Source organism: Callithrix jacchus, chromosome 1, assembly GCF_049354715.1.
Source record: "Callithrix jacchus isolate 240 chromosome 1, calJac240_pri, whole genome shotgun sequence".
Taxonomy (NCBI): Eukaryota; Metazoa; Chordata; class Mammalia; order Primates; family Cebidae; genus Callithrix; species Callithrix jacchus.
The window spans coordinates 105,534,455-105,557,653 of record NC_133502.1 but is presented as its reverse complement, the minus strand read 5'-3'; the positions used below and the strand labels follow the sequence as shown (position 1 = coordinate 105,557,653).

At 40.3% G+C, this 23,199-nt stretch overlaps 2 protein-coding genes across 6 annotated transcripts in view; one reads left to right on the top strand and one right to left on the bottom strand.

The window, feature by feature from the left end:
* Window positions 1–15,402, top strand: part of LOC100392727 (intermembrane lipid transfer protein VPS13A) — a 236,138-nt gene extending 220,736 nt beyond the window's left edge. For 3 of the 5 annotated variants that reach the window (XR_013533347.1, XM_078367818.1, XM_035272770.3), the window contains 3 exons: window positions 360–483; window positions 2,262–2,336; window positions 9,887–15,402. Coding sequence is in view for 2 of the 5 variants with exons in the window: in XM_078367818.1 (XP_078223944.1) it covers window positions 360–483; window positions 2,262–2,336; window positions 9,887–9,937 (250 nt within the window). In the remaining 3 variants the exon portion in view is untranslated. The remainder of the gene's footprint in view (window positions 1–359; window positions 484–2,261; window positions 2,337–9,886) is intronic. The other 2 variants (XR_013533346.1, XR_013533364.1) reach the window with 2 other exon arrangements.
* Window positions 15,403–16,684: 1,282 nt separating this feature from the next.
* Window positions 16,685–23,199, bottom strand: part of GNA14 (G protein subunit alpha 14) — a 224,295-nt gene continuing 217,780 nt past the window's right edge. The window contains exons 5-7 of the mRNA XM_035291486.3: window positions 22,404–22,533; window positions 19,146–19,299; window positions 16,685–17,776 (exon numbers count right to left, since the gene is read on the bottom strand). Coding sequence (XP_035147377.2) covers window positions 17,586–17,776; window positions 19,146–19,299; window positions 22,404–22,533 — 475 coding nt within the window. The 3' untranslated portion in view covers window positions 16,685–17,585. The remainder of the gene's footprint in view (window positions 17,777–19,145; window positions 19,300–22,403; window positions 22,534–23,199) is intronic.

Sequence of the window (23,199 nt, the reverse complement as noted above, 5' to 3'; positions counted from 1 at the left end):
CATTGAGCATTATGTTAGCTGCATCCCACAAAGTCCATTACATTTTCATTCTCATTCTGTTCAAAATCCTTTCTAATTTCCTTTGAGATTCTTTGACCCCTGGATTATTTGGAAGTGTTATTTTTAAGCATTTGGAAATACTATTGTTATCGTTTTGTTTTGGTTTCTAGTTTAGTTCCTTTATGATCTGAGAACACACTTTACGGTTTCAGTTCTTTTAAAGTCATTAAGGCTTTTATGACCCAAAATATAGTCTCTGTTGATGAATATTGCATTTGCACTTGCGGTCATCTGCATCCTGTTATCGAATGTAAGTGCCCCAATTTTAAAGCGAATTCTTTTTGTTTTTGTTTCTGCAGTGGTGTATTGTTTGTAACAAAGGGGACATTTGGACAACTCACATGTGAGTGGCAGTATAGTTTTGATGAATTTACCAAAGAACCATTCATTGTTCATGGGAGAAGACTGCGCATTGAAGCAAAGGTATGTTGAATAGATTTATTTTTTGAAAACGTGGAACTGAAAATAATGTTTCGAAATAGTCCTCTTTATTTGTGTAATGTTCTACCTCTTTTATTGTCTTGTATGGTTTTCTTGTATACCTGCTATCTTAGCCAGGCTTAAAGAAAAGAAAACTAGGCCAAGAAAAACTGTGCTTTCTGCGCGATTGCATTCACAGTAACATTCCTGGGCCCTCAATGTATATTGAGTGACTGAACCCCACCTTCTCACATATGAAATAATGGTTAGTGGCTGTTAGCCTGGACTCCAGCCCATTGGGCTTTCCTGGCTTTTTAGATATATTTTTCCCTTTCTAACATTAATACTTTCTCTTATCTCTTTGATTTCTTCTCCTTCCACCTTTTCATGAGACCTCATATCTACAATTCTGCAATCATTCTTTTTTTTTTTTTGAAACAGAGTCTCACCCGGTCACCCAGGCTGGAGTGCAGTGACGCTCTTGGATCACTGCAACCTCTATTTCCCAGGTTCAAGCAATTCTCCTGCCTCAGCCTCCTGAGTCACTAGGACAGGCATATGCCACCATGTCAGGCTAATTTTTGCATTTTTAGTACAGTTTGTGTTTCACCAGATTGGCAAGTCTGGTCTCAAATTCCTGGGCTCAAGCAATCTGCCTTCCTCGGCCTCCCAAAATGCTGTGATTATAGACATGAGCCACTAAGCCCAGCCTCATCCTTTTTTTTTTTTAATTAGAATAGTCTAATTTCTTCTAGAGTCTGCATGTATAGTTGAATTACTTTTAGAACATGTTAGACTAGTAAAACCTTCACTCTGCCTCTCTATGACCTTACCGATCCATACAGAAACATCATCCTTGTCCTCAATAGTTTCACTTGTTTGTCCCTGAAATGCTTAATATCTGTTCTCAGACAGTCCGTACTCCCCACTACCAATACTAAACATAAAATCAAAGGTGCATAAATAGAGGAAAATTGAGGACCCAACCTGATCTCTTTGATTCTAAAGTATATTCTTACTATATGACTGGTTTAAAATGTCAGAAGTACATACATGCATGCACACATGCACATGCGCCAACACATGTTTATGTATATATGCATACACACACATGTGCGTATATTATTTTTAACCTGGATTCAATGATGATTCTATGGCCAAGATAACAACTGTCTAGGAAATTATTTGAAGAGGAAAAACAGTGGCACTACCCTGACTTAACCTCCTTCCCTTTATGTCAACAGCAATTGAAATATCACCTTAAACTTTTTAACTTAGCTTTAGTGATAATGAACATGTATTAATAGTATATAGTCTTTTGGTTTTTTTGCTCTTGTTGCCCAGGCTGGAGTGCAGTGGCACAATCTCAGCTCACCGCAACCTCCACCCACTGTGTTCAAGTGACTCTCCTGCCTCAGCCTCCCAAGTAACTGGGATTACAGGCATGCGCCTCCACACCTGGCTAATCTTGTATTTTAGTAGAGATGGGGTTTTTCCATGTTGGTCAGGCTGGTTTCAAACTCCTGACCTCAGGTGATCTACCCGCTTTGGCCTCCCAACGTGCTGGAATTACAGGCGTGAGCCACTATGCCTGGCCAAAATGTAGTCTTTCTTTCTACTGGTTTTGATTCTTCTTGGTTCCTCATTCTTGTCTTTTTTAAGATGCGTGATTTATATAAGATGGACACTTTAAGCATGCAGTAATAAAGCTTTGTGGCATTTCTTTGTGGATTTTTACAACCAGATTTTCTTTTTAACGAATTTACTTATTCTGTTTATAGGAACGAGTGAAGTCTGTATTTCATGCCAGGGAATTTGGAAAAATAATTAACTTCAGGACCCCAGAGGATGCCAGGGTAAATATAATAAATCTTTTATTTAAATAGATAGGAGCTGCTCACTTTAAAACCATGTAAGTGGACTCTCTTTTAAGGCAGATAAGTTTTGTTTGGGAGGTTTTTGTTTCATTTTGTTTTGCTTTTGTGTTTTGGCAGGTTTTAGTATATGTAACTAGATAATAATTTCCCCAAACTTTTTTTTTACTGGATTCAATTCAGTATACCTACTTGCTTTTTAAACCAGATTGCTCCATCTTATTTTAAATGCTAACTATAACATTTTTTAAATAAAAAGTCAATAAACAAAAACTGTTTTAGTGTTAATCCATCAGCCCCAGCAGGAAAGTATAGCCCCACATGATTTTTTTGATAGCTACCATGATTTTTTTTAAAGTTGCCATAGCATGACACAGACCAAAGGGAGCCAACCCCAGCAGAAAATCTGAGTTTGAATACTGCTTCTGTCCTTCTTGTCTATGGAATCTTGGGGAGGGTCAGCTAAGCTCAGTTTCCTCAAAATAGGAATGATGTGAACTGAAAAGCATCGTGTATACTTCAGGGACTATGGCAATGACAGGGATGTGCACTGTCAAGAAAATGAAAGCTATCAGTTGACCTCATCGATCACAACTGAAGTGCTATTCAAAATGTTGAGTTGTATTCACTATATCATGAAACTTAGAATAAGAGGGCATTTCTCCTAAAATTGATTCCTGGGCCTCAGGCCTAGACTCAGACACCTGGCCTCCTCTGCTAATACAATGCTCTATGTTGATCCTGGCTGTGAATGACTTTTTTGTTTATTGTACTTTGGGCTCTGGGGTACATGTACACATCCTGTATCCTGTAGGATTGTTGAATAAGTACATGCATGCCATGGTAGTTTGCTGTGTCCATCCTCCGGCACCCCCCAACCCTGTCACCTATATCAGGCATTTCTCCCAGTGTTAAACTCCCTGCCCCCTACTGTGCCTCCCCTCTCCTCCACTCTACTCCCTTCCACCTAGCCCAGTGAGTGTTGTCCCCTTCCCTGTGCCTAAGTGTTCTTATTGTTCATCATCCACCTATGAGTGAAAACATGCAATGTTTAGTTTTCTGTTCTTGTGTCAGTTCGCTGAGAATGATGGTTTCTAGATTCATCCATGTCTCTACAGAGGACATGAACTCGTAGTTTTTTATGGCTGCATAGTATTCCATGGTGTATATGTGCTACATCTTCTTTGTCCAGTCTATCATTGATGGGCATTTGGTTTGGTTCCAGGTCTTTGCTATTGTGAACAGTGCCGTGATGAACATGCGTGTTCATGTGTCTTTATAATAGAATGATTTATAATCCTTTGGATATATACCCAGTAATGGGACTGCTGGGTCAAATGGAATTTCTGTTTCTAGATCCTCGAGTAATCACCACACTGTCTTCCGCAATGGTTGAACTAATTTACACTCCCACCAACAATGTAAAAGTGTTCGTTTTCTCCACATCCTCTCCAGAATCTGTTGTCTCCAGATTTTTTAATGATTATCATTCTAACTGATGTGAGATGGTATCTCAATGTGGTTTTGATTTGCATTTCTCTAATGACCGGTGATGATGAACATTTTTCATGTTTGTTGGCCACATAAATGTCTTCTTTTGAAGTGTCTGTTCATATACTTTTTTGAATGGGTTTTTTTTTTTTCTTGTAAAACTGCTTTACTTCTTTGTAGATTCTGGATATTAGCACTTTGTCAGATGGAAAGAGATTGCAAAAATTTTTTCCCATTCTGTTGGTTGCCAGTTCACTCTAATGATTGTTTCTTTTGCTGTGTAGAAACTTGAATTTAATTAGATCCCATTTGTCTATTTTGGCTTTTGTTTCCATTGCTTCTGGTGTTTTAGTCATGAAGTCCCTGCCTAGGTTTTCTTCTAGGATTTTTATGGTGTTAGGTCTTATGTTTAAATCTTTAATCCATCTGGAGTTAATTTTTGTATAAGGTGTAAGGAAGTGGTCCAGTTTCAGCTTCCTGCATATGGCTGTCCAGTTTTCCCAACACCATTTATTAAACAGGGAATCCTTTCCCCATTGCTTGTTTTTGTCAGGTTTGTCAAAGATCAGATGGTTGTAGATGTGTGGTGTTGCCTCCAGGGCCTCTGTTCTGTTCCATTGCTCTATATCTGTGTTTTGGTATCAGTACCATGCTGTTTTGATTAGCCTCGTAGTATGGTTTGAAGTCAGGTAGCATGATGCCTCCAGCTTTGTTCTTTTTGCTTCGGATTGTCTTGGCTATGAGGGCTCTCTTTTGATTCCATACAAAGTTTAAAGTGTTTTTTTTTCCAGTTCTATGAAGAAAGTCAATGGTAGCTTGATGGGGATAGCATTGAATCTATAAATTACTTTGGGCAGTATGACCATTTTCACAATATTGATTCTTCCTAACCATGAGCACGCAGTGTTTTTCAATCTGTGTCCTCTCTTATTTCTTTGAGCAGTGGTTTGTAGTTCTCCTTGCAGAGATCTCTTACATCCTTTATTAGCTGTATTCCTAGGTATTTTATTCTCTTTGTAGCAGTTGTAAATGGGAGTTCGCTTATGATTTGGCTGTCTGTTTGTCTGTTGCTGGTGTATAGAAATGCTTGTGATTTTTGCACACTGATTTTGTATCCTGAGACTTTGCCAAAGTTGCTTATCAGCTTAAGGAGGTTTTGGGCTGAGACGATGGGGTCTTCTAAATATACGATCATGTCATCTGCAAATAGGGACAATTTGACTTCTTTTCCTTAACTGAATGCCCTTTATTTCTTTTTCTTGCCTAACTGCTCTGGCTAGGACTTCCAATATTATATTGAATAGGAGTGGTGAGAGAGGGCATCCTTGTCTAGTGCCAGTTTTTAAAGGGAATGCTTCTAGTTATTGCCCGTTCAGTATGATATTGGCTGTGGGTTTGTTGTAAATAGTTTTTATTATTTTGAGATACATTTCATCGATACCTAATTTGTTGAGAGTTTTTAGAATAAAGGACTGTTGAATTTTGTCAGAGGCTTTCTCTGCATCTATTGAGATGATCATGTGGTTTTTGTCTTTGCTTCTCTTTATGTGGTGGATTACATTTATAGATTTGTGTATTTTGAACCAGCCATGCATCCCCGGGAAGAAGCCTACTTGATCGTGGTGGATAAGCTTTTTGATGTGCTGTTGGATTTGGTTTGCCAGTATTTTATTGAAGATTTTTGCATCAATGTTCATCATGGATATTGGCCTGTAGTTTTCTTTTTTAGTTCTGTCTCTGCCAGGTTTTGGTATCAGGATGATATTGGTCTCATAGAAAGAGTTAGGGAGGATTCCCTCTTTTTGTATTGTTTGGAATAGTTTCAAGAGGAATGGTACCAGCTCTCTTTGTACGTCTGGTAGAATTCAGCTGTGAACCCATCTGGACCTGGACTTTTTTTGGTTGGTAGGCCATTAATTGCGTATCAACTTCAGACCTTGTTATTGATCTATTTAGGGTTTCAGCGTCTTCCTGGCTTAGTCTTGGGAGTGTGCAAGTGTACAGGAATTTATCCATTTCTTCCAGATTTCCTGGTTTATGTGCATAGAGCTGTTTGTAGCAATCTCTGATGGTAATTTGTATTTCCGAGGCATGGTTGGTGATCTCCCCTTTATCATTTTTTATTGCATCTATTAGATTCTTCTCTTTTCTTTTTTATTCACCTAGCTAGCAGTCTATTTTGTTATCTTTTCAAAAAAGCAGCTCCTGTATTTATTGATTTTTTTGAAGGATTTTTTGTGTCTGTCTCCTTTAGTTCTGCTCTGATCTTGGTTATTTCTTGTCTTCTGCTAGCTTTTGAGGTTTTTGACCTTGTTCCTCTAGCTCTTTCAATTTTCATGATAGAGTGTCGATTTTAGATCTTTTCTTGTTTCTCATGTGGGCATTTATGGCTATAAATTTCCCTCTAGACACTGCTTTAAATGTGTTCCATAGGAACTGGTACACTGTGTCTTAGTTCTCGTTGGTTTTGAATAACATTTTTATTTCTGCCCTCATTTCATTGTTTATCCATTTGTCATTCAGGAGCAAGTTGTTCAGTTTCCATGTGATGGTGTGGTTTTGAGTGCTTCGTTTAATCCTGAGTTCTAATTTGATTGTGCTGTGGTCTAAGAGACTGTTTATGATTTCCCTTCTTTTGCATTTGCTGAGGAGTGATTTACTTCCAATTACATGGTCAGTTTTAGAGTAAGTGCATTGTGGTGCTGAGAAGAATGTGTATTCTGTGGATTTGAGGTGAGTGTTCTGTAAATGTCTATTAGGTCTGCTTGGTCCATATCTGTGTTCAACTCCTGGATATCCTTGTTGACTTTCTGTCTCGTTGATCTGTCCGATATTGTCAGTGGAGTGTTAAAGTCTTCCATTATTATTGTGTGGGAGTCTAAGTCTCTTTGTGGGTTAAGAACTCATTTTATGTATCTGGTTGCTCCTGCATTAGGTGCATATATATTTAGGATAGTCAGCTCTTGTTCCATTGATCCTTTTGCCATTATGTAATGCCCTTTTTTGTCTCTTAATCTTTGTTGGTTTAAAGTCCATTTTATCAGAGACTAGGATTGCTACCCCTGCTTTTTTTTTGCTCTCCATTTGCTTGGTAGATCTTCCATCCCTTTGAGTCTGTGAGAGTCTTTGCATGTGAGATGGCTCTTGACTTTTTATCCAGTTTTCTAGTCTGTGTCTTTTGATTGGGACATTTAGCCCATTTACATTCAATGTTAATATTGTTATGTTTGAGTTTGATCCTGCCATTTTGTTACAGGCTGGTTGTTTTGCCCATTAGTTGGATGCAGTTTCTTCAGTATGTTGTTGTTCTTTACCATTTGGTATGTTTCTGCAGTGGCTGGCACTGGTTGTTCCTCTCCATGTTTAGTACTTCCTTCAGGAGCTCTTATAAGGCAGGTCTTGTAGTGACGAAATCTCTCAGCAATTGCTTGTCCATAAAGGATTTATGGACAAGCTTCACTTATGAAGCTTAGTTTGTCTGAATAGAAAATTCTGGGTTGAAAGTTCTTTTCTTTAAGGATGTTGAATATTGGCCCCCACTCCCTTCTAGCTTGTATGGTTTCTGCCAAGAGATCTGCTGTGAGTCTGATGGTCTTTCCTTTGTGGGTGACTTGACCTTTCTCTCTGGCTGCCCTTAGGATTTTTTTCCTTTGTTTCACCCCTGGTGAATCTGATGATTATGTGCTTTGAGGTTGCTCTTGTTGAGGAGTATCTTTGGGGTATTCTCTGTATTTCCTGGATTTGAGTGTTGGCCTGCCTTGTTAGTTTGGGGAAGTTCTCTTGGATAGTATCCTGAAGAGTGTTTTCCAGCTTGGATTTATTCTCCCCGTCACATTCAGGTATGCCAATCAAGTGTGGATTAGGTATTTTCACATAATCCCATATTTCTTGGAGGCTTTGTTTCTTTTTACTCTTTTTTCTCTAATCTTGCCTTCTCATTTTATTTCATTGATTTGATCTTCTATCTCTGATATCCTTTCTTCTGCCTGATCAGTTCGGCTGTTGAAACTTGTATATGCCTCACGAAGTTCTCATGCTGTGTTTTTCAGCTCCATCAAGTCATTTGTTTTCTTCTCTGAGCTGCTTATTCTAGCTATCATTTTGTCTAACCTTTTTTCAACGTTCTTAGTTTCTTTTCATTGGGTTAGAACATGGTCTTTTAACTCAGAGAAGTTTGTTATTACCTACCTTCTGAAGCCTGCTTCTGTCAGTTCATCAAACTCATTCTCTCACCCTTGATGGTGAGAAGTTGTGATCCCTGGGAGAAGAGGTGTTCTGGTCTTTGATGGTTTCAGCCTTTTTGTGCTGGTTTCTGACCATCTTTGTGGATTTATCTCCCTTTGATCTTTGAAGTTGGTGATTTTGGGAGGAATCTCTGGGCATCTTTTCTGTTGTGGTTGGGGCTATATCTTTTTTGGCCTGTAGAGGCGCTGCTGGGCTGCCTTCAATTCAATCAGGTTATGGGTGGTCTTCCCTTGGAGTTTGTTTGCAGGTGAAATTAGCCCCACCTTCCCATTCGCATCTCTCCTTCCCCAACCCCGATCTTCCCAGTTGCGGTCAAACTGGTGTACTTGCTGCCAAGCTCTCTGGTGCGTAGGCTTCAGTTTAAGTTTTGTAGGGGTGGGGCCTGCCTGGCCTGTTTCCCTGCTTTCAACTCTGCCTCTTTCTGTGGGGCGGGTAGTTCGTCCTGCTGGCGTTAGTCCAAACTTCCACCCAGGTCTGTGCCAACAAGTTGCTCAGATTTGTATAGACAACCCACGGTGCCCCTCAGTCTGGCAGGGCTCGGAGAGCGTGAGTTGCAGGGGGGATAAAGTAAGCACAGGATCTGAATTGGAGCACCGAGGGGAGTGAAGTCCCCGACCCTCCGAGCAGGTGAACCCAGCACCTTGCTTGGAATCGTGAAGTCCTCTAACCCTCTGTGTCATTTGCTGGGAGCTGCATTCCCGTGTTGCCTCCTCTTGGCCATCTTGCTGTGCCTCCTGTGGATGACTATTTACCACTTCACCTGTCACATCGGGACCCAAACTGGTGGCCTCTCCCAGTGTCCCATACACATAGCTTGGACAAGTTAGCATGTGCTGTGCAATTTTCTATCCAGACATTCTGATGGGAGGTGACACTGACACACTAACAGTAGAAAACACAAAAGGAGCAAGTTACAAAGAAAGAGAAATAAAGTGACCAGAACCTTCATATGCTTGTCACCTAGAATAGGGAGACAGATAACCATGACTTTTAGACTACCTTCTTTCATGTCACTGAAGGACACCACCACCTATTTCAGTTTATCTGCAACAAAGTTTTCTTTTAATTCCTTCACCCTGTGACTTTATCTCAGAAGGTTTGTTTTTGATCCTCCTGCTTGGCCAGGAACATCCAGAGAAGGCTACTAGGTTCAGTTATCTTTCTCTACCTATCTTAGGGCTATTCTTACTAGGCTCTTAAAGAGGCACAAACATCCCTGTGAAATCTTTATATACTAGAATAACCCCTGTATCACCTCCATGGCTTTTATGTGTCATCCATGCCCAATAATAATAGATATCACTGGTAGAAAGATTGTGCATTACATTTAAATTTTATTTTTGTAATTTCAAATTATTTTAGAACAGAAAATATATTGTGAGAGCACCTACAATGCTCAAGAATGTCACTTCTACTACTCTCTCTGGAATTGTATTTAATTATTTATACTCCATTAGTAGAAGCCTATATATGAAATCATGGAGGTTCGTGATATAGAGTCAGTACAGATTGTAAGGAATTTTTTCTCTCAGGCTGGCTCATTTCGCTTTTTCTGAAAATGAACATCTAAGTCCCAAAGACCTTAGAAAAACTGCATTCCTACTATTAACCCAAGTACCATTGTCTCTGAGCCATCTGGGCCATTTAATCTCTTTTGCAGGATGAATTTTATGTATCGGCTGTCAGTATACACCTAACTAAACTATAAAGCTAACTTCTGGGTCTCCATTCATTACATTTTCTTTCATTGCAATTTCATTGAAGCAAGCAAATGTTCGTTTATTTTCCCACCTCAGTGGATCCTAACAAAGCTAGAAGAAGCAAGAGAACCCTCTCCGAGCCTCTGATGGAGAACACTGTCTGAAGATACACAGCAATAAGTGATTACAGCTCCTAGACTGTACCTTTCAAACCTGTGTGAGAAGCATATTACAGAAATATTTCAAGTACCCTGTATTCTGGATGCTAAAAACAAATCAGGTAAAACAGCTGTGTGATTAAAATATTTCAATTCTTCAGAGACTACCCAGTTTTCTAGCTTGAATTATCCATCTATTTATAATTCTAATTACTTTGTAAAAGAAACATTTATGAATCTTAAACATTTGCTTCAAGTTTTTCTCTGTAATGGTGGAGAGGTTGCCTATAATTCCTTTCCTCATGGAGCCAAGTTTAATGTTTCTAGTTCACATTTTGAACTTCTGTCATGCTTGCTTCAAACTCCCTGAGTGATGGGTAAATAATCAAATCAAACATTGCCTCACTGGCATCAAGAGAATTTTGGTGGTGGTTCTTCAGGATAATGAAGTTCTTTTTACAGATAAATACTTTGATGTTGTTTTCCTTATTTTTAATATAAAGGATATGTTTGAATTATACTTTAAATGCATAGCACGATTAAAAACAAGCTTTTAAATATAATTTATAATATAGATTGAAACCTCCCCTTAAGAAAGCTTTAAGAAATGAGTATCCTACTCAAAAAGGGAAAATCTCTCTGAGGACTTTAGAGTCTTTGACACATTTCCTCAAGCCTATTCCATGAGATCTCCTTGGTTTACCCAAGTCACATTTTTAATAGACTGTTAATATCGAAGGAGAATTTCTAAAGCCTTAACAATGCCTACTTTCCATTCACTGTTACATGGAATAAACAAAATTCCCAACATCTTAGATAGAGTGAATTATGCTTCCAACAGACAGTCCCTCTCATAAATAAGGGTATGTACACTAAAATCTAACACAGTAACCTGTCCTGTTGCCAGTAGATTGAGAATTTCTGGTTTGCTTTCTCTACAGTTATTCCAGTGAGAGTCACTCGTGTAAATTTACAGCTCATCACAAAAATCATCAGCTATACATTAGTAAAAATAAGGGCATGAGGTATTCTTTCTTGGTTTTTGTCCAAGATCTTTGCACCTTAATATTAATGGACTGTTTCAGGTATCAGGGAATGAATGTATGATTGTGAACTATGAAGAGAATGATGCAGTATCCTATTTAGTTACTGAATAATACAGAGTATTTGATGCATGTTGTATGTGCTAATAAGTTATTATAAACTGTTTTTGGAATCGAAGATTCTGTATAGTCAATGGTTGTGAAATTCTTCTCAGGCTCCTTAAACCCTTGCTTTGTTGTAAAAGCTAAAATAAACAGCATGCTATATTGTCATTGTATTTCTTGCTGACCAGATCTACTAAATGCTATTGATTTCTCTCTGATTACTAAAACACATTTATTCTCAGTAGTTTCCCCCTACATGTTTTCTTTACTGAACTTAAATTGAATCAATCAAAAGCTGACAAGTTTCAAACCACATGAAAGTGTGTGTTTCCATGTTGACCTTTGTTAAAAATAATGTGCATATTTTCTCTGTCACTAAGGTCCTTCGGTTTTGCTTATGGCAGAATTAAACCTAAGAGTAGAGGTAGTCAGAAAGCTTGCATCAGATTGTCCTCATCCAAAACAAAATACTTCATTACCCATTCCAATGTTATAATTTCACCATTCTCAGAAAAATTACAGCCACCCGCCTCCCTGGGTATAGTGTCGTGAAGCAGAAAAGTCTAAAATGAATAGTCAATATAGAAATTCTTCTGATACCCCATGGCAGCCAGCAGGAGTGGGTCTTGTGAGTAGTACACATAGCAAGGATAGTGCCTGCCTTTCGTGTTCTCTTGCCATAGAACTGTGAACTATCTTTTCTTATTCTTTCCCTGCCACTCATTTACCCGTCACCTCCTCCTATCACTTCCTTGTCTCTAGACTAGAGGTAACCACAGTTTCAAGAGCTACATCGATACCATGTGTTTTAGAAGATTGTCTTCATTTAAACAAACAAAAACATAAGAACATCAGTAGATCACTAATAACAAGTCAGTGTTTTTAGCATCACATTTTACAATTTACAGTTATTTGTTTGATTCTATAGTCCATTTTTCATGAAGGTTAGAATACAGAATTATCTTGTATTTGAAAACCATCTGCCCTAAATTACATTGTAGCTACAATAAGTGGATTTCTGCTGGAGAAATTTAAGCTTTCTCCATTGTTTGGTAGTGGTTATGGAACGAGGTGCTGGGTCTTGTGCCCCTTCCGTGTATTATTTGCTAACTCTACTACTGGGCACTTAAGTCCAGCACAGCATGTCTTCTGATCTATGATGATAATTGTGTGAGGACCAAGGCAGAGTGTTTGCTACCTGCCAACTCTCCACCAGAACACCTTAATCATTAGAAAGAGTGACTTTGATTTCTGGTACAAAAAGAAGCTTATGATTTCTTCACATTTACAAAATACTCTCTGAACCAAGGCATATGCACTACTCCATTGTCTTCCCTTTTAGAGTGTATATATTTACTGCTTTTTCTCTAGTGTTCTCAAAAGTCCTAATGTCTGTTTAGTATAGCTGAGTTATCTGGACCCTAAATAATCATGACCACTTGTAGGTAGTTCTTACCTACCCCTCTCCTCTACAATCCTAATCCATTTAGAGGCAACTATCCTGTGGCCCTCAAATAAAGGTTTTTTAGACTTACCTGATCTTTTCTATCATAATTATCTCTCTCATTTCTTCTGATAGTAATAGCAGTAGTATTGTTCCAGTGAGTATCTATGCACCTAGCTCATCTCATACAAACATTCCACAAAGCAGCATCACATTGCTGTCTGGTAAAAAGTCAGATTAAATTAGAAGGACTCTACACAGTGCTGACGTTCCTGCCCCTAATTTATTCAGTTATCACTTGCCAGTATTAGTTGATTCTTCAGGCTATGCCAGGTACTCCCTTCACATAGGCCCCTGTATTAAAAAGACTGACAAAATATTTGATTAGTTTGCCTGTAGAAGCTCAAAGTGCATGCCAAATACATTGACCATGGATGCTTTCATGGCTGAGCCAACACAGTTCAAAGAAATCTTTTTGGGTTCCAGGGCTATTGCTTTTTACCTTTTGTCAGGATCAACCCAAATCCTCAGGGATGCTGTTTTTCCACTCTGTAAGTCCTAACTCATTAGTGGGTCATGAAATCAACTTAACAGCTCCAGACCAGTATATTTCACAAGTGAAATAAAAAAGAAAATAGAGGAACAATAGATAGCACATGTAAAATGATTAAGTATTGGTTCCTGAAATAACAGCTAAATATTCTATTTACTATGCATACTGGGTCACAATATAAAGTGTTTCCTATTGTGAAATGCAGTTTTAAAAAAGAAAGCTTGAAAAACTGCTGTAGGAGGCAGGGGCCATCCAGTGATTGTTGGAAGAGTCTGGATTGTATGGCACCTGGCCTTAAATGAGGAGCAGCAGATCCACAACTCAGGAAGTCTAGAGATGGTTAGCACTTTTTCTTTTGAGTGAGAAGATGGAATCACCCTTGTTTGCTTTCCAAAATACTTTTCTTCTCTGCTGTGTATCAGGTACCCTCCTATGATTCAGTGGAACCAGAAAAAGCATAGAAAAGTTAGATCCACAAACAGCACCCTAAAAAAGACCACAGTCTGTTGTTTACTTGGAGGTATTTCAACCTCTTTACCACTAAGCATTTTACCATAATAGAATTGGAGACAGATATTTTCCTTTTGAGTCAATTGAATTTCAACTATCTACCTTTGAGCCAATTCACCATAACGGTGGCAAAGGCCTTTAAAAACAGGGAGCTGATATGTACAGCACATTCTGGTAGGGCCAAAATATTCATTCTCTTGGCGGCAGGGATTGATACATAAATATCAATGCCTTTTTACTAAAAACAGTGAAGTTCTCATTTCTTTAAGATCCAAGTAGAAAATGCAGGTAACTTACATTCCATATGCAGGACTGAATACAGACTTGGTCAATCTGATTTTCTTTGGTGCTGTTCAGTATAGCTCAACTCTGAAAGTAAACCCATTCACCCTCCTGCTTAGTCCTTCGAAATACACTTTGGAAGTTATACCTTATTGTTAATGGCAATCTAATCAAGCTAGGATTAGTCAGTTAAAAGTTTGAGTCTTGTCATCTGTATTGTCAGTTATTGGCCAATATGACTGTTAGAGCAAAACTTTTTTCCCACTGTCACGATTGGTCTTAAGCAGTATTTGTTTCAGCACATCCGAAAAGCAAGGCCAGCACATTGAGAAGATGCAGAATCCTACTCCATTACAAACCTCATTCATGTTTCTTTTATTGAAGCCTTTTTCTACTTTATATTTCCTCTTTTGTAAGGTAAATTTTCCATGCCATTAAAAAAATTTTTTACTTTAGAATTACAGATTTTTTTTTAAAGCATTATGACATTTTGAAAAAAAAATTTTGGTTACCCAAAACGCTATACAAGAAATATAACTTCAATTTTTTAGGTTGATGTGGGTATATTTCTAAAGTTTTTATTACTTTATACAAATACAAATTAATTTATATTACAGTTTAACACCTGCTATGATGATAGATATCAAACTATGATAGAAAATCCCTGTCACTGAACTATTCATTTAGCGTTACTCTGCTGCCTTAATGTGTTCCTTCTAATGACGTCCTTGTAACAAGAAACCCTGAGACTGGTATAATGACTTACCTAATGACCAGAAGTGTCATCAAAGTAGAACATGTTGGAAAATCCCAACATTTCTTGTTATGCCCTCATACCTCCGGTGTTCAGTTCCTTACCCAAAAGTTCCCAGTTCTTAAGCTGAAAAACATTCAAGTAAAAATATAGCATAGATTACACTGAAATATTTTCAATAGCAGTGATTTAATAGCCACACTCACAAACTATTAGGAGTGGTGTCTGGGACTTGTTACGAGGTTAGATTGTTACAGACTTTTAAAGTGATTATCTCTGTATGTGTGTATTACATATAGAAATGAATTTTTCAAGAAAGTTGCACTTTAAAAATACTTTCTCTTGCTAGTTTTAATTGATCAAATAGCCTGTGCTGCTTTGGAATGCTTATTCTTTGATGGAAATATGGTCGTTGATTATGATAGTTTTAAACATATCTATTGCCGCATCGCTGCAGGATTTCCCACACTTTTCTGTTCCTCATTTCTCTTTTATGTGTGCTTGGCTCAGTTGCCTGTTACACAGTCTCTGCCTTGGTTTTGTGTATTCTAAGATAATTTATAAACACAGATGTTTACAGTGAAGTTTTTCCTTTTGGAAACTAATCTTAGTCTTTTTTCCTCTCTCTAAAAATTGGTTGGCCATGCTCACTAATGACTTTTTTTCTTAATAATCGTTTCTTGGTAATGGTAGATTTGGATTGCATGGTAAGATTATATATTTTCACCATGTATACCTTTGTCAATAAAGATTTCTGATCTTTGGTCTGCTTCTGTTTTTAGTTTTTTGATAGAACTAGAAACATTATTAATAGCCTTCCCTTGCCTATATAAATTCTGCCTTCTTTGGGGCTTAAATAAATGTGAATAACTAACAGATTGCCCGAGGCCCTGGGCGACATCCCAGCCCAGCACGATCACTGCTGACTAAAAGCTAGTGGTGGTATAGTACCTAGTGAATTCTTAACCACTGACATTCTGCCTCTTAACCTCAGAAAACTTCACATGACTTATTTCCCCAGTAAGTAATGAGTGTATCCTGAATGAAGGGCTAAGAGAGAATTTTCTACCAGCAGAATCAGTATTGGCAGAGGTAATTAATTCACCCCGATATTGAAAGAGTCTTGCCTTTCCGCGCCTTAAGAAAATATTGTTACCACCCTTTGGATGACTTACTTAACAGCCCTCTTACAACTTGAGTATGGAAAGCCATCATTTTCTTGTATACTTTAAGTGGTCAGCCAATGATAAGTCAACACAAACTCAATGCTAGAAAGTGCTTGAAATAAGAAATGGCATTCCTCATTAATTTCTCTACTTACTGGATTCCGTTGAACTCTTTTTATGTTAATTGGCCAGTGAAACCCAGTCCATAGCCTTTAGCCCACCGTGGGTGGGAGGGGAATTGTCTTGTATTTTGTTTGTGTTTCCAGATATCCCAAAGGGCTCTGCTCCCCTCTCTCTGTTCTCGTGTGCAAAATGGTCTCGACTGTTTCTGGACCTTTATTGTTCTAGATAAATGTAACATTACTTTGTAAACTTCCACAAAACTGTTGCTATTGCATTGGTCTCCTGAGTGAGGATTCATTTTTTTTTTTAAAGCTTAATGTTGCTATTATAGAATCACTACATATCAGAATAATTTCAGTCTTTTTCAGCACTTGGAGTTGTTCCCACAGAATGGGGACATATGGTTCCATAACATATGTAGCAAACCAAGGTGCACTTTATAGACTGATCTGAGGTAGACATTTCACACCTTACATCCCCACATGGTGTGTGTGTGCGTGCGTGCATGCACACGTGCGCACAGAACCGTCTGGGGCCTTTAGTGTGGAGCACTCTTACTTCTCAGAGGATTCTCCTGCCTGACTCAGCCAGCTACCGAGGGAACTGCAGCACGACATGATGAGGCACACAGACTTGCCTTGAAAGGAGGAATCTTAGGAAAGTTTCTGAGTTACTGTTAAGTCCACAGCATTTTTCTGTTTAGGATCAGAACCATCAGTCAACCATGAGCTCTAAGAAACACAACATAACCCAGTGCCAATAGCAGAATGGTATATTCTTAGCCTCCTCAGAAAGGCACAGCATACCCATACATAATTCAAACAGCAAATCTGTGATGGCCATTAGAACTTCGGTAGGATCACACAACATTTGTCAAACAATGTGGACTTTTTTTTAGCCATTGCATACGTTTACAAGACCTGGTCATATACATTGGGAATAAAAATGTATATATACACGCACACATATACACACTTTTCACCAGTACAACATATATGCTATTTAGAGCCCATTTACTACATGTCAGCTTTGCCTTCATGGTGATCAAATTGTGGCAAAGTTTAATTAGATATAGTTATATATCCATCTGACTTAGAGAGTTCACACACAAAGAGAACGAACTGTTTTTAAAAAAAAATCTTTGGTGGCATGTTAAAGGAGTCACACTTCAGCATTAGGTGAGAAACAAAAATGTCTCTAAATTACAAGAGTTAATTAAAAGCTTCAAACGCATTAACCTTCTTATTTTTAAAAAGTCACCCAAATCAATTCCAGAGGTTTCAAGGCATAATCTATAAACTAACAGGCTCCTTGCTTACATAATTTTAATAGCTATTTTTAAACATTTAAAATTTAAAACTAAATCAGAGTGGTCTTTAAAAATTCTAGAAAACACAAAATTTGAAAACTGCACAAAATCTTAAAGCCAAAAGTCCAGAAAATACTTATAAAGACAATTTGGGACATAAGGGTTTTTAAAGTATTTTGATAAACTCAAATATCTTCCAAGTTTCATCACCCATCTCTGTCCCCACAACCTGCATGACGTCCTTACTGCCTGGCACGGGCTGGCTTGGTGATGTCAGAGCACTTGCAAATCAAACGAGGAGTTTGAAAATCATGTCTTCTGCTGTGGGGGAGGGGTGGGCAGCCGCTTTTAAACCAGGTTGAATTCCCTTAGGTTCAGCTGTAGAATTGTGTCTTTGACAGCCGCAAACACAAAGCGAATATTCTCTGTATCTGTAGCACATGTGAAGTGAGAGTAGATGACTTTCTGTTTGTCAGGATTCTGATCTTGGTAAAGTTTCAGGATAAAGTCTCTGGCAGCTTTGACATCCTGCTTCGGTCCTAGTCACAAGTGCAATGAGAGGAATAAAGACACAGACTTAACACCATGTCCTCCCAAGTACCTTTCTTTTTTATTTTGAGACAGAGTCTCGCTCTGTAGCCCAGGCTGGAGTGCAGTGACGTGATATTGGCTCATTACATCCTCCACTTCTGGGTTTCAAGCGATTCTCCTGACTCAGCCTCCCAAGTAGCTGGGTAATTATAGGTACATACCACCATGCCCAGCTAATCTTTGCATTTTTAGTAGAGACAGGTTTTCACCCTGTTGTCCAGACTGGTCTCAAATTCCTGACCTCACGTGATCCACCTGCCTTGGCCTCCCAAAGTGCTGGGATTACAGGCATGATTACTGCACCCTGCCCCAAGAACTGTTTTTTAATGTACTCTTGTTCTTATCTGAGATCCTGCTTTGATCCAACCTTATTTCTAGGGAACAGTTTATCTGGAGCATTATTTTTATGGTGTCTCATCATGAACCCATAAAATAGTCGTATTTTAAAATGTCCTCTGGTCTCTAAAACTTATACTTTATGGTGATTTGTTTAAAAATAGTGACCCAATTTGTCTGATTTCGACCACTTTCGAAGAGAAGTAATCCTTACTAACATATATGGACAAACAGCTGTGGTCTAGGAGCGAGAAAAGGAAGAATGCGGGAACTAACATTATCAGCTGATTTTTAAGCTTGAGGGTGCTGTACTACACAACCAATATGGTTAATAACAGGGGAAAGAAGAGTGCTAAAACATGAATCCACTAAATATCACTGTCAGACTTAATATTTAAGACCTCCTGTACCAGAAACAATTAGCAACAGGGCATGAGACTCTCCTGCCTTGGGCAGGTTATGTATAAAGAACTTCAGAGTCCACCGTGTGTCTCTACCCTACACTCTAGAAGCACCAGGTGCTCTGACTGGTCCAAGGAATGCACAGATAAATGAAGCAGAGTTTCTGCCCTCACAGTGCCCACTGGAGAGAGAGCTGAGTGAGCAGAGGATATGACATAGTGTGATGATGTGGCAAGGAGAGCAAGCGGGGGTCAGGCCGCCAAGGGAGCAAAAAGGAGCCGGCACCCCTTCTGCAGACCAGATGGGCAGGGGAGGCCATGCTGGGTCTTAGAGAACAACATGGAGTTGGCTAAAGGAGTTGGCAAGGGTATTCCAAGCATTGAGGGAGGCCTGTGTGGAGCTGCTGTGGTGAAAAAACACTCAACGGTGCAACCAGCACTTCCATTTGAAGGTGGGAAGGCGGGAGAGACTGTTCCAGGTAGACCAGGGAGGCCCCTATGAGCCATGGTAACTCTGGACTGATGCCCGGAAGGAGGACAAGATCCACACAGAAACACTGTCTGCAACATAGACACTTACCTGTGTATTCTGGGAAGTAGCTAATTAGATGAGAATACATGATTTTCTCTTCCAAAAGATCCTTCTTGTTCAAGAATAAAATCACAGATGAATTCAGAAACCAGGGGTAGGTGATGATGGTTTTAAATAAGGCTTTGCTCTCTTCCATGCGGTTCTAAGTGAAACACGAGGGACTCAGGATGAAGTAGAAAGAAAATGTTTTGGAAACAACATGGCACATTGCCAGTCCATCCATCTCTTCCCTTGCCCTGCTGCAGTCCCTGGGCCACTGTCTGCTGAAGCTGGTGAGCATGTGGGGTCCCAGGCACCAGGCCTCCTGCTTCTGTTTGCCCCTGCCCAAGCCTCTTGCTAACTGTCCCCTTCGGGCATCCCAGCTCTTCTCCAGCCCAAAACTCACATGGAAGGAAATAAGGAAGGATTTGGTGCAACTTGGAGAAGGAATGTTCCTACCCACATTTGACAAAAGTTTTCTGTGTCACGTGATCGGGATTACTAAGTCAGGAAGTGCCAGCTCCAGACCTGACATGGCCATCTCAGTTGTTGATGGGCTTCCAGACGGGCCTCAGCAGTGAAGCGACGAGGCTCTTCCAGCAAGGCCACTGACGCTGGCAGAGATGGAGCCAGTGCTACTGGGCACCCACCCACTCTGCGTCAGACTTAACAAGCAGAGCAGGGGCCAGTTTGATGGGTGAGCATACTGTTACTGTTCAGAATATTTAAATAACTTTCCCACACCTGTGTAACAGTGGGATCTGGGAAAGATTATGTAGAATGGCAGTAATAATTTCTAAACGCTGGACATTGGCAAGAAGATACTAAATGCTCCGAATTTACTGAGAGCAGGCAGGGCACAAACAAATCTTATCTGTGACAATAATTGTTCTAGATAGCATTTTGCTCTTTCTGAAGTATTCCTAAGAGGAAAGAAATAAGAACTTCCCTGTAGGAAGGGAAGGGATCAGACTGAAAACATCCAAGCTCAGCACACACACTCAAGAGGGACATGCCATAAATCACTCTTTCCCCACAACTTCCAGACACCCAGGATCATTGTGCCACTCAGTACGCTCTGGGGGAATTAAGATGTGGAATGTATTGAAGCTTTGAAAATATGATCTTATTGATAATGATCTCCAAGGAAACACAGTATGTGAAAGATTCCCAGACAGTATACAGATATAATACTATCTACAACCAGAAGGGGAAAGTCTGGAGTGGCAGCCATTTCATTCTTCTCTAAATATTTTGCGATTTTCAGGAGAAAATGTTTAATTTCTAAGCACTTTGGGCTGAGATATTGGTCCCTTGTGCATCTGACTAATCCGAGGAACGTCACAAGTAATTCCTGAAACAAATTTGGAGCAAATTTTTTATATTGATAACTGAATGTCTTGTCTTTAAAAAAAAAAAATCTCCAATTGGGAGAGCTGGGCAGTAGCCAAGATTTCTCTTCTTTGCACAATGACAATTAAATGGGTTAATCCTCCACTAATTAGGTAATATATGCTATGCTCCGCAGAGAAAAGTCTGCTCTCAAGAAATATAAGATACGATTTGTTCACAGTTATTGGCTAATCCTGGACTGAGTCCTTTATTGATTTACTTTCATACCTTGGAAACAAAAGACATTTTTCTAAAAGGTCACGAGGTCTTAATACAAGTTCAGGGGAAAGGATGAGGAGGACGACATGAGTATTCCACTGTAACTAACCCCGACCTGACACAGCAGAAGTGGCTGTGGTGGTCTCTTCACTCTCAGGACAGCTGCCACTAATGGAACTGGACGCAGCCATGCTATGGCTGCACTGTGGGGACACTGCGTGCCTGACCAGGCTGGGTCCATCCCAGCTGCCCTGAGGGAGTCTCTCCCAGGGGAACTGAAGGCAAATGCAATCCCAGGCAGCCCCAGAACAGCTCCAAGCATCTAGCAGCACTGCCCATCCCAGTTCTGCTAGGGATCTAATTTGGGAGCCCCATGGGCCTATGGAGGTTAGGAAGCCCGTGCCCAGGTAAAGTGTATTAGAGATGGTGCTGCTCAGCTTGGGCTGTGCAGTAGAATCCCTGGTGGGCTTACAAAAGAAGCCTCAACCTAAACCTACTCAATTGGAATCTAGTGTGGGGTCCAAGAGATGGCATTTTTTTTTTTGAGATGAATTCTCGCACTGCTGCCTGGGCTGGAGTACAACAGCGTGATCTCAGCTCACTGCAACCTCCACCTCCGAGGTTCAAGTGATTCTGCTGCCTCAGCCTCCCGAGTAGCTGAGATTACAGGTGCCTGCCACCACGCCCAGCTAATATTTTATATTTTTAGTAGAGGCGGGGTTTCACCATGTTGGCCAGGCTGGTCTCGAACTCCTGACCTCGTGATTCACCTGCCTTGGCCTCTCAAAGTGCTGGGATTACAGTTACAGGCACGAGGCACTGTGCCCGGCTGAGAGATGGCATTTTTAAAAAGCTCACCAAGGCATTCTGCTATGCTACCAAGGATGAGAACCTAGGCTTTTGAATAGTTTCCAACCTCAGCAGCACAGTAGATTCACCTGGGTGCTTTTTAAGATCTGCCCACTCAGGCCCCATTCACCACCAATTAAATCAGAATCTCTGAGATTGGACTCAGGCACCCGGTTTTCTTTAAGTCCTCGGTGAATCCCAGTGTGCATTTAAGTTTCAGAACCCGAGTTCCAAGCCAGTGATTGTCAACATTTCATATGTATTTGAATTAGCTGGGGTCTTGTTAAAACGTAGATTCCAATGTCATCAGTCTGAGTTGATTAAAACTGCATTGCTAACAAGCTATCCAGGTGATGCCTGTGCCTCTGTCCACAGATGACACTTTGAATAGCAAGACCATTTAACCTAATGATGAGGGTCCATTTCCTGACCTGGTTGGCTTATTAAAAACCACAGGAGGCTGGGCGCAGTGGCTCACACCTGTAATCCCAGCACTTTGAGGCCGAGGCAAGCAGATCACGAGGTCAGGAGTTCAAGACCAGACTGGCCAATGGTGAAACCCCGTCTCTACTAAAAAAAAAAATAAAAAATTAGCTGGGCATGGTGGCTTATGCCTGTAATCCCAGCTACTTGGGAGGCTGAGGTAGGAGAATTGCTTGAACTGGACCCAGGAGGCGGAGGTTGCAGTGAGCCGAGATCACACCACTGCACTCCAGCCTGGGCTACAGAGCAAGACTCCATCTCAAAAGAAAAAACACAGGATAGGCTCTGGCTTCCACAGCTACCTAAACTTCCCGCCCGGCGTACCTCATTGTGACACTCAGCCAGGACTTGGTCATATTCGCTCAGAGCAACCAAGAAAATTATGGAGGTGACACTCTCAAAGCAGTGAATCCATTTCCGCCTTTCAGATCGTTGGCCACCAACGTCCACCATCCTGTTGTACAGAAACACAGATCCCTCAAAGGCTGGAATACATGACACTTTGGGGAAAAGACATGAATTATTATAGCATGGAAAGCAGTGCTCTTTGGGGTCGCCAGTAATTTCAGAGAGAGAAAGAGGTCCTAAGTTTCCAATGTCTGATGCTGCTGCTTGAAGCAATGAGGGACCACTGGCTGTTTCCTAGCAAAGAAGTCACAGAACGTAAACGATGTTTCTGAAGACATGCAGAGGTGACTCGGAGTCTGCTTGGGGACATTGGTATCCAGGCAGAAAACGCAAACATCTACTTGTGTTCTGTGACAACCACTGTAGAGGCCCTGGATACCAGACACGAGGAACAGACTGGCCACCTGTCTTCCAGATCCCCCAGGCTGGCCTCAGGACCCAAGCCTCTTCTGTCTTCCTGGCTCCTCTAATTTACCCATAAATCCTTTCTGCAGTCCCTGGATGCCGCCTCTTGTTCCCTATAAAAACCTGCAAGTGTCCTCTGTCCAGTACAGAAAGCATCTACCTGTGTCTCTGGGAAAGATTTCAGCAACTACCAGCCCAGGGATCACGAGTTCCAATGGTCCAGGAATCAGGCAGTTTAAGGGAATGAGTCAAGTGAGCTCCCCACAGTACAGAAGCACACACCGCACAACAGCCAGGGGCCCTGTCT